This window comes from Galeopterus variegatus, unplaced genomic scaffold (genome assembly GCF_000696425.1).
Source record: "Galeopterus variegatus unplaced genomic scaffold, G_variegatus-3.0.2 Scaffold5910, whole genome shotgun sequence".
In the NCBI taxonomy this organism is placed as follows: domain Eukaryota; kingdom Metazoa; phylum Chordata; class Mammalia; order Dermoptera; family Cynocephalidae; genus Galeopterus; species Galeopterus variegatus.
Genome location: NW_007732021.1, coordinates 103,131 through 119,562, shown reverse-complemented (window position 1 = coordinate 119,562; position 16,432 = coordinate 103,131). Strand labels below are relative to the sequence as shown.

The window sequence follows — 16,432 nt, the reverse complement described above, 5'->3', positions numbered from 1 at the left end:
CGGGCCGGCCCTGGATCTTCTTAGATAAGTTAGCCAACGCCTTGGACCAAGGCAGCAAGTGATCCTGTCTTATCAGCCTATGGCATCCCAAGACCAATACATGAGTATCAGAATTTCATCAGAAATCATGTCCTATTGCTGTGGTCTGAATGTTTGTGTCCCCCCAAAATTCATACGTTGAAACCTAATCCCCAGTGTAATAGTATTAAAAGGTGAGGCCTTTACGAGGTGATTAGGTCATGAGGGTGGAGTCTTCATGAATGGGATGAGTACCCTTACAAAAGGGCCCCAATGGAGCTTGTTTGCCCCTTCCACTATGTGAGTATGTAGCAAGAAAGCACCATCTTTAAAGCAGAGAGAAAGCCCTCACCAGACACCAAATGTGCAAGCCTGTCACTTTGGACTTTCCAGCCTCCAGAACTATGAGCAATACATTTCTGTTGTTTATAAGTTATCCAGTTTAAGGTACTTTGTTATAGAAGCCTGAACAAACTGAGACACATTCTGTTATATATTCCAGAAACTTTTCAGTTAGATGTGTTGCAAATATCACCTCAATTTATCTTGTCTTTCATATTCTCTCTGGTGTCCTTTGATGTACAGAAGTCTTAATTTTATTGGAGGCTGATTTTAAAGGGAATGTTTACCATTAGGAATTACATTTGCTCTAAGTTTTTCATAGATGTATTTTTTTTTTATTGAGTCACAGTTGATTATACATATTTTTGGGATTCAGTGTTGACATATGTTGATCAAATCAATATTATTAGTATATATATTGTTACAAATTTTACTTATTCTTTATGCCCCTTGTCCAATCTCTCCCTATCCCCCTCTCACTCCCCCCCCCCACCACTGATAACCCTAGATTTCTTCTCTCCCTCTGAAAGAGTAATGGTTACTCTGTTGATTTGTTGCCTAGATGATCTGTCCAATGCTGAGAGGTGTGTTCAGGTCCCCCAATATTATTATAGAGCAGATGCTTCTTCTGTCACTCTGGAATGGGCTTTGTGGAGAGAGAAATCCTGTTCTTTTCTTTGGACTCTGTTGGTGAGTCTCCTTGTGTCAATGCACTCCAGTGGCTGGCCAACCAACTGCATGGTGGTTGTGATGTCTAGCCACTTTCGCAGCAGCTGTGGTTACTGTGGTGGCTGTGGTGGGTCACCCACATGGAGGTGATGTTTTTGGTGTGCTCCTTGGTGCTGGTGGTGTGCCTGGTTGTGGGTGGGGGCTCTGATCCCCTGCTCAATGCCACGTGCCCCCAGGTAGGGTGTCCAGTCCCCAGCTCCAGCCTCAGGTCCCCTGGCAGGTCCCAAGGCACTGGTGGTGTGCCTGGGCCAGAACTAACTTTTTGTCCTTTGCTTACTTCTAAAACAGGGGAACTTCCTGTGAGAACCAGTACTTCAGCTGTGTTGTTGAGCTAAGTTGCTGCTTTGCTGCTGTTTCCCTAGGGAAGGCTTTTTGTGCAGCTCAAGGTTTAATGGTTGACGTTATACATACTTCGAGCTCTCCAGAGACTGGTGCACCTGGGTTGTGTAGAAACTCTGAACTGGGCCTGAATCTTTTCATCAAACTGCACCCCATGCAATTCTGTAACCCTGACCAGTCTCCTCTGAGTGGTCCTGCGCTGATTGGGGACAGATCGGTTGACTTGCTGTGTCCCAGTGTTCACCCAGTGGGCCCATTTCCTCCACTGCTCGTGCTGCAAATGCTTCCCATTGGACGGGCCATGCGCCAGTCCCTTGCAATGACTCACCAGCCTTTGAATGGCTCCTTTTTTCAGTTGTTCTGGCTCCTGGCTTCTGTGTGGGTCCACAGGAACCCTATTAGTGGTCTTGCTACCCTGGGGGCCACCAAGGTCCTCTTCTCCCCTGCCACCTTCAAGTAACTCCATCTGAAGGGCATAGCTGTGGCTTCTGCCAGCTCCTGCTACACGTGCTCATCAGCTCTAGCCTTAAAGTGTCGGCAGGACAAAACGCTCTGAGAAGTTTTTTCTTTCTCTCATCGTGGCTTCTCCTGCCTTCAAGAACTCCATAGGTCTGTCCTCCTCTTCCCCTGAGCTCCAGCAGCCCCAGCTTGGCTGTTGTTACATTTTAATAGTTGTAAATTGGTTGATTTGTGGGACAGAGTGATGCTGGGGACCGTCTATTCCACCATCTTGACCAGAACTCCTAAGTTTATGTATTTTAAGGGACTTCTCTCTTATCAAGAATGGATGTTATTTTATGAAATATATTTTATGTATCTATTGACATGATTATGGGGTTTTTCTCTTTGATCTTTGAATGTGGTAAATTATAAGTTTTCTTTAGTTAAACCTCCCTCCTTTGCTTTCCTGGGATTAACCCAACTTTGCCATCTATATTTTTTAAACATGGCTCAATTGGATTTGCTAACATGTTATTTGGGAATTTTGCTTCTATATTCCTGGGGGAGATTGTTCTGAACTTCTGTCATAGCCTGTCCTGTCTGCTTGGGAATCAAAGTTATACAAGCCTCATGAAATGAGTTGCAGAGTCACTCCCATGTTTCCATTTCCTGGAAGAGTTTATATAAAAGTGGAAAAATAAGGAAAAGTCCTATACAACCACTTGGTGCTAGGTGTTTTTCTTGTGAAAAGATTTTAAACTACTTATGAAAGTTTTTTTTAAAACATTACAACTCCTTAACCTTTCCATTTCTCCTTTAATCTGTTTAGAGAAATTACATTTTTCCAGAAACTTGTCCATTTAGTCTCTTTTCTAAAAAAATTGACATAGATTTGTTCATAATATTCTCTCATTATCCATTTAGTCTCTTCTCTACCTGTAGTTGTATCTCCCTTTTCATTCATGGCATGGAGTATTTGTGCCTCCCTCATGTTTATGCTTACCATTCTTACTGGAAGTTTATCTGTTTTGTTTTCTTGAAGAGCCAATTTTTGGTTTTGTTGATTCTCTATATTGTATATTTGTACCTATTTTAGTAATTTCTGCATTGTCTACTTTGTTTCCTAATTTCTTTGGATTGGTTTAGTTGTACTGTTTCTAACTTGTAAAATATCTATCCCATCGGTTCTTTTCTGTTGTAAAAATTTAAGGATCTAATATTCTTTGAAATATAGTACTTAAGTGATCCCGTTAGGCCCCTAAAAAGAGTTAGTGGAAATTCACTGAGGAGGTAAGAATCTCAAAGCCCCAATGTTTGGGAAGCAAACATTGGCCAGTCTAAAAGTAATTCAAAACCCAATCATAGGAAAGGGGCGAATTACCATGCACCATGAACCTTCACGATCACCCTCAGAGAAGAGAAAACCTTACCATCAAAAGTCTACCATATACTTTCATGTAGTATAATCAGGAAACATTTCTGTATTCTTTTCTACTATTTTCCATGTAATCATTTTAATGGATGCCTAATATTGTATTAGGCAGATATATATACCCTTAACCAGTGCCTTCTTCCTGAACATTAATGTCGTCTGTATTATTTTTGTTTTTATTGATAATACTAGAATGAATGTCATTATAGAACATTTCCTTTCTTTTGAACTAGTTCCTTGGATAAATTCTTTTTTTTTTTTTTTTTTTTTTCGTGACCGGTAAGGGGAACGCAACCCTTGGCTTGGTGCCGTCTGCACCGCGCTCAGCCAGTGAGCTCACCGGCCTTCCCTATATAGGATCTGAACCCACAGCGGGAGCGTCGCTGTGCTCCCAGCGCCGCACTCTCCCAAGTGTGCCACGGGGCCGGCCCTAAATTCTAAAGGCATTTGTTGACAGCCACAAAACTCTGAATGCTTCTTTTTTTAAAAAAAGGAGGGGGAATCAGATTCACATTTAATATTTTCTCTACTATTCCAATGCCAGTATTTCATCATTATTTCTCACTCTTTTCCTTGAACTTGTCATTATAGCCATTTCCTCTGCCTTTTGAGAATAGTTCTCAAATTTAAAAAATCCTTATAAGAAAACTTGTAAAATTCTCAAGATTCAATCAACAGAGGTTGGTCTAAAACACTATTGTTTCTTTTTGATACACAGTACAGCCAAAAATTTCCCTCTGAGTACTGCTGTCACTGCATCTATAGGTTTTAGTATGCTTTCATGTTCACTCATGTCAAGGTATTTTCTAATCTCACTTGTAATTTCTTCTTTGATTTTTTAAGAGTGTGTTTAATTTCCACATATTAGTGAATCTTCCAGTTTTATTTTATTATTGATTTCTACTTTCATTCCACTTCATCAGAGAAGATATTTTTAATAATTCCAATCTTTTAAAATTTATTGGTACTTGTTTTGTGGTCTAACATATGGTCTCTATCACAATGAATGTTCCATGTGACTTGAGAAAAATGTCTATTCTGCTGTTGATGGGTGTTCTATAGATGTCTGTTAGGTGTAGTTGATTTACAGTGTTGCTCAAGCCCTCTGTTTCCTTCTGTCCAGTTATTCTCCCCATTTCTGAAAGTGAGGTATTAAAGTCTCTAACTATTATTGTGGAACCATTACTCCCTTCAATTATGTTGGGTTTTATGTCATATATTTTCCAGCTCTGTTTGGCACATATATGCTTATAACTTTATCTTCTTAATAAATTTACCATTTTATCAATATATAATGTCCTTTGATGTCTCTTGTAATAATCTTTGTCTTTAAGTCTATTTTGTCTGATATTAGTACAGCCACCCCACCTCTCTTTTGGTTACTAGTTGCATGGAATATATTTTCCCATCCTTTCACTTTCAACCTATTTGTATCCTTGGATCAAAGGTGAATGTAGACAACATACAGTTGGATCATATTGTTTTTATCCATTCTATCAATTGCCTCTTTTTAATTAGAGATTTTAATCCATTTACATTTAAAGTAATTACTGATAAGGAAAGATTTACTTCTGCCATTTTGCTATTTGTTTTCTACATGCCTTATACCTTTTTTGTTCCTCAATTCCTCCATCACTGCCTTCTTTTGTGATTGGTTTTTTTTCTAGTGCACCATTTTTATTACCTTCTCATTACTTTTCTGGATATTTTTAAGTTTTTACATTAGTGGTTATCTTAGAGATTACAGTAAACATCTTAACTTTGTAACAATCAATATTGAATTTATACTAATTTATGTTCTTTTATCATCATAGATGAAGATAAATCCTTGGTTTATTTCTTCTGTTCTCAATCACTGAAATATTCATTAACATACCATGATTTTCAGCTAATGTACAGCATAAACTGTAGACAGATCAGAGTAACATTTTGGAAGAAAATGAAGGTAGTATCTTAGGTGATGTATGTTTATAAATTCATTACAGAGTAATTTCTGAGTTTCTAATGCATGCATAAATAGAAAAATACCTCTTGACACATATTACATTTATATTTTGATGAGTAAAAATTAGGATGTTGTATATACCTTTGAACATTCATAAATATGCTTTATCTACACAGGCAGTATATTAAGGTGATTCAGTAACTTCTGTATATTACATAAGGTCATCTGAATATATTATAGCAAAAGATATCATAATATTTGATAAAGAAAAAAAGCCATAAAATTATAGAACCAGTGACATTTCCATATTATTTATATTAAATAATGTTTCTTGCTGTTTTCTTACAGATATTTGAAAGTTGCCAATGAGATAATACTTCATTTTACTCTTTTAAAAATGGATTTAGCATGTGTTAAAAATAGATTTCAGGTACACGTTATACTTTAATCAAATTTACATTTTAAAAATGAGTTAGATAACCCTGTAAGAGAATTATACCAGGAATTTCCCAAAAAGAGAGTACATTTGAAAACTCTAAATTTCTCCAAGAAGAATTTACTATCTTTTATCATCAATTACAGATTAACTTTTAGAAAAAGTACATAAAATGACAGGGTATTAATTAAATGGATAGGGTATTAAAAAAAAAAACAGAGTGTCAAATATTTCAGAAGAAGTTCAGGGCCTACAAACTGCCATTTGAGTTTAAGTGAGCCTCGGTCTTTCCTTCCAAATAAAACAAAGGTAATATTTTACTAACAGTTGTGTCTAAGAAATTTGGCTTTGGAAAAGAAGAGCATGCGCAGCATATTCTTATTGGATTCGGTTTTACCTTCATGACTTGATTCTAGCCAGATGAGGAAGTTAGATGAGAGATTAGCTGAGTGGACCAAGGTTAGTCTAGTTTCCTTTCAAGGCTGTCTGTGTTCAAGGCTAGTCTCTCACAATAGTACTCATGGCAGCTGAAGTACACAGTTATCAGTCCTTCCAGCAGGACCTCCCTATTATTCCCTCTCATCCTGTTCACATCAGTTATCAGTTATCACAAAAAGCCCATGACTCCCGGGTCATCCCTCATGATCTGGGTTCTTGTCCCCACAGGGTCTGAGTACATCCCCTAAGCTGACCTCTTATCTCCGACCCCTCCCCAAGAACTCCTTCCACTGTGCCCTTTAAGAACTCATGGCATAGCTATATTCTCAACCTCTTCTCTGAACATTCCTTCCTCTTGCCCTAATTCAGTGCTTTTCAACTGAGGAACACCTGCTGTTATAAAGTGAGAAATCAGTGGTGTAAATATGAAAATTCTGAGGACATTATTCTACAGGGAACCTCATTCATCAAATGTGGTGCTAATATAGAACTTAAAAGATAATACTTTGTACCCCCCCCCATCTTTTTTTATTAAAGATAATTACACTGAAGCTATGGATCTATCACAGTTGCCATGAGGAATTTGGCATGAAATCAACACTACTAAAGGCATTTGGCTACTGAAGTATCATATAGTCACTTAGCAAAGGATTGACCTACAGGATAAACACAAACTCTGTAAATAGCATTTTCTTTAATGTTTATGCACACAAACAGTGAGCTAATAAGTTAAGCTCTCACTTTAAGACTGCTCCATATGAAACAGTTTACTAATTGCTTTTTCGTTATGCTATGAATCAGTCTTTTTCAAAAATGTCACTTCTTCTGAGCTGAGCCTGGACCATGCCCTGGTCTCTAGTCTTTCCATAGGAAAATGTGGAACACAAACCACTTGATTCTTTATATATTTACTTGGTCCTTCTTGGTCTTAACTATAGTATGAAAAAATAAAAAGACCTGCTTCTTTGGATGTATTCCTTTTCCTAACTCCAGGGCCCCATTTGTATAACTGAATCCAGATGTTTCTATCACAGTTGCATTTGGTATAAGTAGGAGCCAGCAAAACTGCATTTTACGTTGAAAACCTATACCTCATCTCTCTCACTTGATAAAAGTAAATATACTTTCAGGGTATGCAGAAACTAATAGATATAGATATAGATATATAGATATAGATACATGTATATGTATATGTATATGTATATGTGTGTGTATACATATCTTTGTACACACATCTGCAAATGTACAAACTCATTTCTCTTACATACTTAAAACCTGGAAGCACATCACTACTGATTGGTCACATAATTTTTAAAATAGTGTTCTTTGTAGGGAACAAAATGTTTTCTTGTTTATTACAATCTAGTCTTGCCCATTATCAAGTTAAACAACATAACTACTTTAATCCAAAAATAATCCAAAAACTTTATTTTAATCTCTTTCAGAGCTACTAATAAGCATAATAATTTTAATTATACCAGGCTTCGTGGTTTCTCTCCTAGGTCTCCTGGTGATGTTGCTACAATCTAAGCCCCATAAAAGAAGTCTATGTAGATAAAGACATAGATATATTTCCAAAGTCTGGTTGATGGTCCATATATAGCAAGGAACATTAAAAAAAAATAAATAACAGAGCAAAAGAAGAATTCGGAGTGTTTAAGTTCTCTAATAAAACTTACTGTGAGGTGGTAAAAGTGACCTCGAGTGAGTAAGGAAGGAAACAGGGCAAACTGATAACATACACAATTTGAAATTTCAAGCTAATGCACAGCAAATTTCCATTTTCAACTCCTCCAGGGAAAATTATTGGCATAAGACATAAAATTTAATTTTAATCATATAATATAAAGATGAGGTGACAAATGAGAAAGGTTTGGAAATGTTCTTAGCAATACGTTAAGGCTGGCATATAATAGCATTTCCCAACCACTAAGCCCTCAGGATTTTAATTGGTATTTTATAAATAAAGAGATGAATGGTCACACAAGCTAGGAAATGTCCAGCTTTAACGAAATTGACCAGCTTTCCTTACTGTAGGACTTCAAAGCCTTTAGTGGGCTCATACGCACTGTGAGTCTCCCAGAGGGGATACAGGGGCAGCAGCCTGCAAATGTGTCTTACCACAGAGCCCTACTAATATCTCCCAGAAATTATTTTATCACAAGTAGTTTGGAAAAGAAAATATATAGGTGTCCCATGCAGGTGGCTAGTGAAATTCTTCTAGGGTCAATATTAAGATTTTGACATGGCACAAAGACTAAATGCAACCATGTATTTATAACCCAGGACTTCATATATTGAATATACATATTCCACTGACAGTGGATGAAAGGGGGGAAATGGGGGCAGGCAAATGGCATAGAGATTTTCTGCCTACATTTCTTACACACCTGTTCCTGTAGTCTGAAATCTCCATAGTTAGGCAGCTGAGCTGGAAGCTTGGGCTGAGTGCTGAGCTCACTGTTTACACTGTGATAGGAAATCTGGCAGACAAAGAAGCAGACTCATTCATTAACAGTGACTTGAGAATTCCCAGTCCCCCTTGTCAGATCCTCAGTCACTAAGCTCCAAAGCAGGCAGGCAGCCCACCTCAAGCAGCTCAGATGAGGACTGCTGATAGCAGCAGCACATTTCTTGACCAGGGAGGAACTATTGTCATTTGTGCAGCAGGAGAAAGGTAGGTTGATTATAAAAGCCCTTTCATGCATTCATCCAGGTGGCTCCCAAGCCCCAGGCTTGAAACCAGCAGCTAGTAGATAAGCACTTCCAGAATGCTTACTAATTTTGTTGTAATAAAGTCCAGGTTTGCTGTTGTTGCAAAGCAAGAGCCTCATCTCAGACTTCACTTTGGGAGCTGGCTCTACTATTTACTAGCTATGCCACCTTGGGTGACATGCTTAACTCCTATGTCCCAATTTCCTCATCTGTAAAAAAAGGATATTAGTACCTACTTCATGGAGTTTTTTGAAGATTAAATAATGCATTAAAAGCACTTAGCACAATGCCTGATCTATTGTAGATGCTCAATAAACAGCTAATAATCCAAATAAGTAGAAATTATAACCAAGGAAAGGCTTAGGGTAGAGCTAAAGTTTGGCATTAGATACACAGCAGGAACTCAATAAATATTTGTTGACTGATCAACCAATATCTCTTACAGCCATGCTGGATACTGGAAAAGGAATTCTCACTTGTTTATATGCAGGTCAGGAAGAACTGGGCTTTTTACTACCCTTCAAACTGAAGCAGGAAGCCAATACCTCATGGTATTTGCATCTCAAGGTTGAGTGGATGCTAAAGACCATCTAATTCTCTGAAAGAAGGACAAGCAAATGTTAAAAGTGCTTTCAGTGACTCAGGGAGTCCTGAGATATGCAGTATGGGAAGGTATGCTCAGAACCACCCAAAGCAATGAAGTAGAATCTAGGACTGTCTATAGAGAAATTTCCCAACATTTTTTGCCAAAAGTCAGAAAGGGTCTTTAAAGATAGAAAGTTTCATCAGCAGCAATTAATGAAAGGCAGAATCTGCAGCACTGTATACCACACTCTGTGGATTTGCTGCTTGTTTCTCGTTTTCAACTTCATAAGAAGTGTTGATGAATAAGGCCACAGTAGCACATGTGAATAAGGCAGAATGAACTCACAGGTGAAACAGAGTTTGGTGACACACTCTCTCAATCCTGCTGCTGCAGCTTACTGTTCTAAGGAAAAGGGACAATACCATACTAAAGAAAGCACCATGGGCCAAAACCACAGCACTAACCCCATGTTGATGACCATTTACTTTTAGTTTATGTAGCATTAACAGAGCTCTTAAGATGCTGATGAAGGGCTGGCCCGGTGGCGCACTGCTATAGTGCGCCGCTTGGGAGCGCGGTGGCGCTCCCGCCGAGGGTTCGGATCCCACATACAGACCGGTTCCCGCTCACTGGCTGAGCGAGGTGCGGGTGCAACACCGAGGGTTGCAATCCCATTGCCGGTCCCGGTCCAGTACGGGCGCGACACTGAGGGTTGCAATCCATTGCCAGACACGAAAAAAGACAAAAAGGAAAAAAAAAAAAAAAAAAAAAAAAGATGCTGATGAAAACATAGTCACCCAGACTGCACATACTGTACAGAAAAGCCACATCCCCCCCTCCAACTGGAGAGACAACCCTCCTCTCTGTATGAAACCCACAAACAACCCCAGACAGCCAAGAGTGAACTAGCATGTGTTTGCTTGATGGCTTATGGAGGAAACTTTCCCTCTTCCACATGAAGCCAGGGGGCTGGCTGGATGAGAAGAAATTAAACCACTCTCTGCTGTCTTTGTCCATATATCGTCCTGGGAATCTGATGGGCCAGTTCTGTGGCAATCAACGCTTGCAAAGAAACATAGTGGTAGGACAACTTCCCTACTACCAAACAATGTACAGAAATCAAATAAGTCTCTTACCTGTGATGGACAAGGTCTCGGAGGGAGTGCAGGTGGTGGGGGTAATAATCCTGACTTAGTAGCTGAAAAGAAAAACATATACTGTTAAGAACCTCCCCTCCTCCCCCCAAAAAAGAAAAAATTCTTGTAGCACTTGTTAATTAGGAATAGCAATGGCATTTGCATAGACATGTTTAAGTTTTTTAAATCCCTCTGAAGGCTTAATTTTAAAAGTTTGTCATTTCTAATCCCTTTTTTCATTTTCATCCTACCCAAAACCCAAGTATTTACATAGGCTGTTATGACTGAGACAGTGTAAAACAGTAAGGAAAAGACACCTTTTGATCAAAAGATTAGAACCCAGCATGGAAAAGGTGGTCAATTCCTCATTATTCCAATGTTAATTATTTCAAATAATCCAGGCCAAAAGTCAGAAAAGGTCTTTTCTGGCCTCTCTCATATTTCTCCCTAGCTCTCAGCCACTACACTGCTCAGGCTGCAGAAACTAAGGGAGCCAGAACCTAAGGAGGTAGCTCGGCCACCCTGTAAGTGCTCCTGGGAATGGGTCTGTCAGCAGCTGGGCAGGCCAAAAGTGATGAACTGCAATGATAGCGAGGGATTTCTTCAAAGATCTAAATTTCTTTTTCTCTCCCTGATCCTTATTATCAGGGACAACTAAATCTGTTTCTAAAATAGTCTGACCACATTTGAAGGATCTTTTGAAAGAAAATTTCAGTCTAACTTCTTTTTAATTTTGTGAGATACAGAGAATATTTGAGTTAAACCAAGAACATCTGAATTATAACTTAACAATGAAAATAAACTGCTGCTATGGAATTATAGATGAGGTTTATAATCACACAGAAGAAGTTAAGTTTAGCATCACACACTGGAAAGTTAAACCACACTCTTTACAAACTCCTTAGAAAAACACCATGGTCTATATAACTATATGTAGTTTATGTGCAAATCTGTAATCTGCGTGTTAATATTCGAACAGTTTTCTGTGCCTTAAAAAGTCATAGCAATGAACCAAGAACATGAAAGCTTTTGCAAATCACGTTTGATTTGCCCTAGTTGGATGAGACAAGCTAGTAGATTGAGTCTGGTGCTTTCCACAAATGTAACTTAGAGCAATGTCACAGAAATTTTCATTCTGAGCCAGTGTACGGATATAGTACAATCATGCAGGCCCATCTATGATTTCTCTCAATCTGTCTTTCATTAAAATTTATGAAACACATCAGTGGTCAAAATTCCAGAGGTGGTGAGCCCTTGAACAGCCATCAATAACAAAGCATGTAGCAGGAGAGAATGACAAAAGCCCTCAGGAATTATACATCTGAGGGCCCCTGTGCTATAGGTCCTCACAGATTGGGCCTTTAAATTACCAGTTACTTTTAAAACAAAATGAGATGAATAAACAAAATTGATGAATGCTTCTAAGGGAAAGGCCAAACAATTGCACCAGAATAAAGTGTGTTAATAAACAATCCTTTATTAACAAAGGAAATGATGAGCCATTTAATTAAATTGACTGCTGCTTCCAGCCAAGATGGAGTAACAGAGACCAGATTTACCTGCCCATTTGAAACAACCAACAATAAACAAACAGAAAAAACACATGAAACAACTGTTTTCAAAACACTAGGACAAAACATATACAACAGCTTTCAAGACACTAGAAAATCAGGCAACAAAAGACGGTGATTTCTGAGAGATAGGAAACAAACAAGGTGAGGCCTGTGGCTGACTGTCCTTGCTCACTGCCTTGAGAGTTACTAGAAAGAGGACCTCGATCCAGATTCAAGTCTGATTAAGCTTCTTACTATTATTTAATTTTTAAGAAGAGAAATGCACTATTTTTGAAAAAGATGATGTGTGGGCATGTTTCTGAATATACTTTTGGATAAATGTACATCACCTATGACACTATTTATCGAGTTCATTAGAAATTGCCCCCTGCTAGCCAGCTAGCTCAGTTGGTTAGAGCTCAGCCTTGCAACACCAAGGTCAAGGGTTTCGATCCCCGTACCAGCCAGCTGCCAAAAAAGAAAAAAATAATAAATATTGCCCCAAATATGAAGGAAAGATGGGGTAAAAGATTGAGGCCATTTAAAATGGAATCCTATCTCAGTTTCCCACAATTAAGCTTCAGGCAACAAAACAGTATCACAGGCATGTGTCCACTGTTCATTCTGAGTCTTTAAGAGTTGATATTATTTTCCTCATTAAATTCCAAAAAGATTGCTTGGGGAAAAAAGCCCCCCAAAATTATATCACAAATATTAGCAAACATTACACAAATATTAACAGCACTTGTTTCCTCTTTTCAGTACCTTTACCACTTTTTTTTTTTCTGGTCTTATATACCTAGCCAGAATATCTACTATAAAGTTGAATTAAAATGGTGATAAATGGGCATGCTCATCTTCTCTCAATCTCAGAGGGAAGCATTCCCTAGTTCACCAAAAAGTACAGTGTTTGCTGTAGGTTAGTTGCAGATATCCTTTAACAGATTATGAAAATTCCCATCTATTCTTATTTTGAGATTTTTTCTTTGTGTGATTTATTTTACCTTATCAATATACAATGAAGTTGATTTTTGTGTCTCTTTACCAATTCCTCCTTTCCCCCACCCTCTCCCCCCGCCATCAACTCATATCTGTTCACTTGTCTTGACAAGCTCAAGGAATTGTGATTGCTGTGCCTTCTTCCCCCCCCATTTGTTTATTTGTTTGTTTGTTTATAGCTCCCACAAATAAGTGAGAACATGTGGTATTTCAAATACCCATCATCAGATGAGTGGATAAGGAAACTGTGGTATATCCACACAATGGAATTCTACTCTGCTATTAAAAAAAATGAAATTCTACCATTTGCAGCAACATGGATGGAGAGAAAATTATATTAAGTGAAATAAGCCAGGCACAGAAAGAGATTTTTTTTCACGATAATTTGTTGTTTAGTTTTAACCAAACCTGCAGTTCCATCCACTGTGGTATGATGCTTTTCTTTATAACTTGTTAAAGTGGTAAATTAATTATGGATTTTCATATATTAAAACACCCTTGCAGCCCTGGGACATAATTTCAATTTGGTTAGGTTTTTATATCTGCTAGATTTATTAAGTTGGCTAATATTTTGTTTAGGATTTTTGCAACTACATTCATGAGTGAGACTGACAAGTGATTTTCCGTTCTCATATGGTCCTCTGTGGTGCTAGATTCAGCTGAAGACTGTTCCCCCTATTTATACTCTAGAATAGGTTCTGTAAGACTGGAATTTCTTTTTCTTGAATATCAGGTAAAAACTTGCCAGTAGAGCAATCTGGGCCTGGTGTTTTCTTTAAACAAGATTTTTCTTCTAATTTATTATGAATATTCATGAGATACAAGGCTGATCATCCCCCCTCATGCCCTAGATGTGAAAGCCAGGTCCATACTGGCAGCATGCCCATTACCACAAATTGCGATTTTACCCCATGTTCCCCACCCAATTATCCCCAACCTCCCTCTACCTTCCCTTTCCCCCACTCCATTTTCTATCCCTAGGTGTGTTCTCTCCCTCTGCAAGTCCAACACAGCACTGTGGTGTTTCTTTCCTTCCTTCTTTCTCTCTTAGCTCTCACTTGTGAGTGAGCACATGTGGTATTTATCCCTCTGTGCCTGGCTTATTTCACTCAACATAAGTTTCTCTAAGCTCATCAATGTTGCTGCAAATGGCAGAATTTCATTCTTCTTTATGGCAGAGTAGTATTCCATGGTGTATATATACCACAGTTTCCTTATCCAATCATCCATCGATGAACATTTAGGCTGGTTCCATATCTTGACTATTGTATAGAGAATTGTGACAAACACGGGAGTGCAGGTATATCTTCAACATGATGATTTCCATTCCTCTGCGTATATACCCACAAGTGGGATTGCTGGATCATATGGAAGATCTATCTGTAGTCATTTGAGAAACCTCCACACTGTTTTCCACAGTGGTTGTACTAATTTACAGTCCCACCAACAGTGCAGGAGCATTCCTTTCTCTCCACACCCTTGCCAGCTTTTGTTATTCACCATCTTTTTGATTACAGCCAATCTAACTGGGTGAGGTGATATCTCCATGTGGTTTTAATTTACATTTGCCTGATGACTAGTGATGCTAAGCATTTTTTCATGTACTTGTTGGACATTTGTATGTCTTCCTTTGAAAAATGTCTATTCAGCTCCTTTGCCCATTGTTTAATTGGGTTAGTTGCTTTTTTACTGTGTAATTGCTTGAGTTCCTTGTATATCCTGGATATTAATCCCTTGTTGGATGCATAGTTAGCAAAAATTTTCTCCCACTCTGTAAGGTTGTCATTTCACTGTGTTGATTGTTTCCTTTGCTGTGCAGAAGCTTTTTAGTTTGACTTTTGTTGCTTGTACTTTTGGGCTCATGTTCATAAAGTCTGTGCCCAGACCTAGTTCCTGAAGTGTTTCACCTATATTTTCCCTTAGTAGTTTTACAGTTTTGGGTCTTATACTTAAGTCTTTAATCCATTTTGAGTTGATTTTATATGTGGTGAGAGGTGCATATCTAGTTTCACTCTTCTGCATATGGATATCCAATTTTCCCAGCACCACTTATGGAAGAGGCAGTCTTTTCCCCAATGTAGATTTTTGTTGTCTTTGTCCAATATCAGATGGCTATAATCTTTAATCCATTTTGAGTTGATTTTAGTATGTGGTGAGAGGTGCATGTCTAGTTTAACTCTTCTGCATATGGATAATCCAATTTTCCCAGCACCACTTATTGAAGAGGCAGTCTTTTCCCCAATGTATGTTTTTATTGCCTTTGTCAAATATCAGATGGCTTTAAGCCTGAGGGGTGATTTCTGGGTTTTCTATTCTGCTCCACTGGTCCAAGTGTCTATTCTTATGCCAGTACCATGCTGTTTGGGTTACTATAGCTTTGTACTATAATGTGAAGTCAGGTAGTGTTATGCCTCTGGCTTTATTTTTTTTTTTTTTTGCTCAGTATTGCTTTGGCTATTAGAGTCTTTTGTTGTTTCATATAAATTTTAAGACTGTTTTTTCCATTTCTGTGAAGAATGTCATTGGTATTTTGATGGGGATTGCACTGAATCTGTAGGTTGCTTAGGGTAGTACAGATATTTTCACAATGCTAAATCTTCTAATCCAAGAGCATGGAATATCTTTCCATCTTTTTGTCTTCTTTAATTTCTTTCAGTAGTGGTTTGTAGTTCTCATTGTAGAGATCTTTCACCTCCTTAAACAAGATTTTTGACTGATGATTCCATTTCTTAAATTTTTAAAGGAGTATTCAAATTTTCTAACTCTGAAGTCAGTTCTGATAAATGGTAATTTTTCTAGACATGTGTTCATTTTGTCTACATTTTCAAATTTGTTGGCATAAGGGTTTTCATACTCCCATCTTACTATCATCTTAATCACTGCATGTGCAATTATCTTTTTCCATTCCTCATGCTGTTTGTGTCATAACTCTAATTTACTTCATTAATCTTGCCTAGTATTCATCAGTTTTGTTACTCTTTTCAAAAAACCAATTTTAACTTTTTTGATCCTCTGCTTGCTTTTTTGTACTGCATTCTTGCTTTCTGTTTCATTAATGTCTGCTTATTTTCTTCCATTTAACTTTCTTTGGGCTTGTCTTGTTCTTTTTCTACCTTAGATTGTTTGCTTAGCTTATTAATTTTTTCAGCTTTTCTTTTCTTCTAACATAAGCATTTAGGGTTATAAATTTTCTTCCAAGAAGCTCTTTAGCAGAATCTCATAGGTTTTTGTATGTGGTACTATAACTCAGTGCTAAAAACTTCCTAATTTCTATTACAATTACTTTTATGATGTTTACGTAAATTCCATCCTTTAGAATTTCC

At 37.9% G+C, this 16,432-nt stretch overlaps 1 protein-coding gene across 1 annotated transcript in view; it reads right to left on the bottom strand.

Moving 5' to 3' along the window:
* The window catches only part of REPS2 (RALBP1 associated Eps domain containing 2), a gene marked incomplete at its 3' end in the record, with an annotated part of 123,504 nt that overhangs the window by 16,456 nt on the left and 90,616 nt on the right, over positions 1-16,432 (bottom strand). Inside the window, exons 12-13 of the mRNA XM_008590179.1 lie at positions 10,558-10,619; positions 8,511-8,603 (exon numbers count right to left, since the gene is read on the bottom strand). Of these exons, the coding sequence (XP_008588401.1) occupies positions 8,511-8,603; positions 10,558-10,619 (155 nt within the window). The remainder of the gene's footprint in view (positions 1-8,510; positions 8,604-10,557; positions 10,620-16,432) is intronic.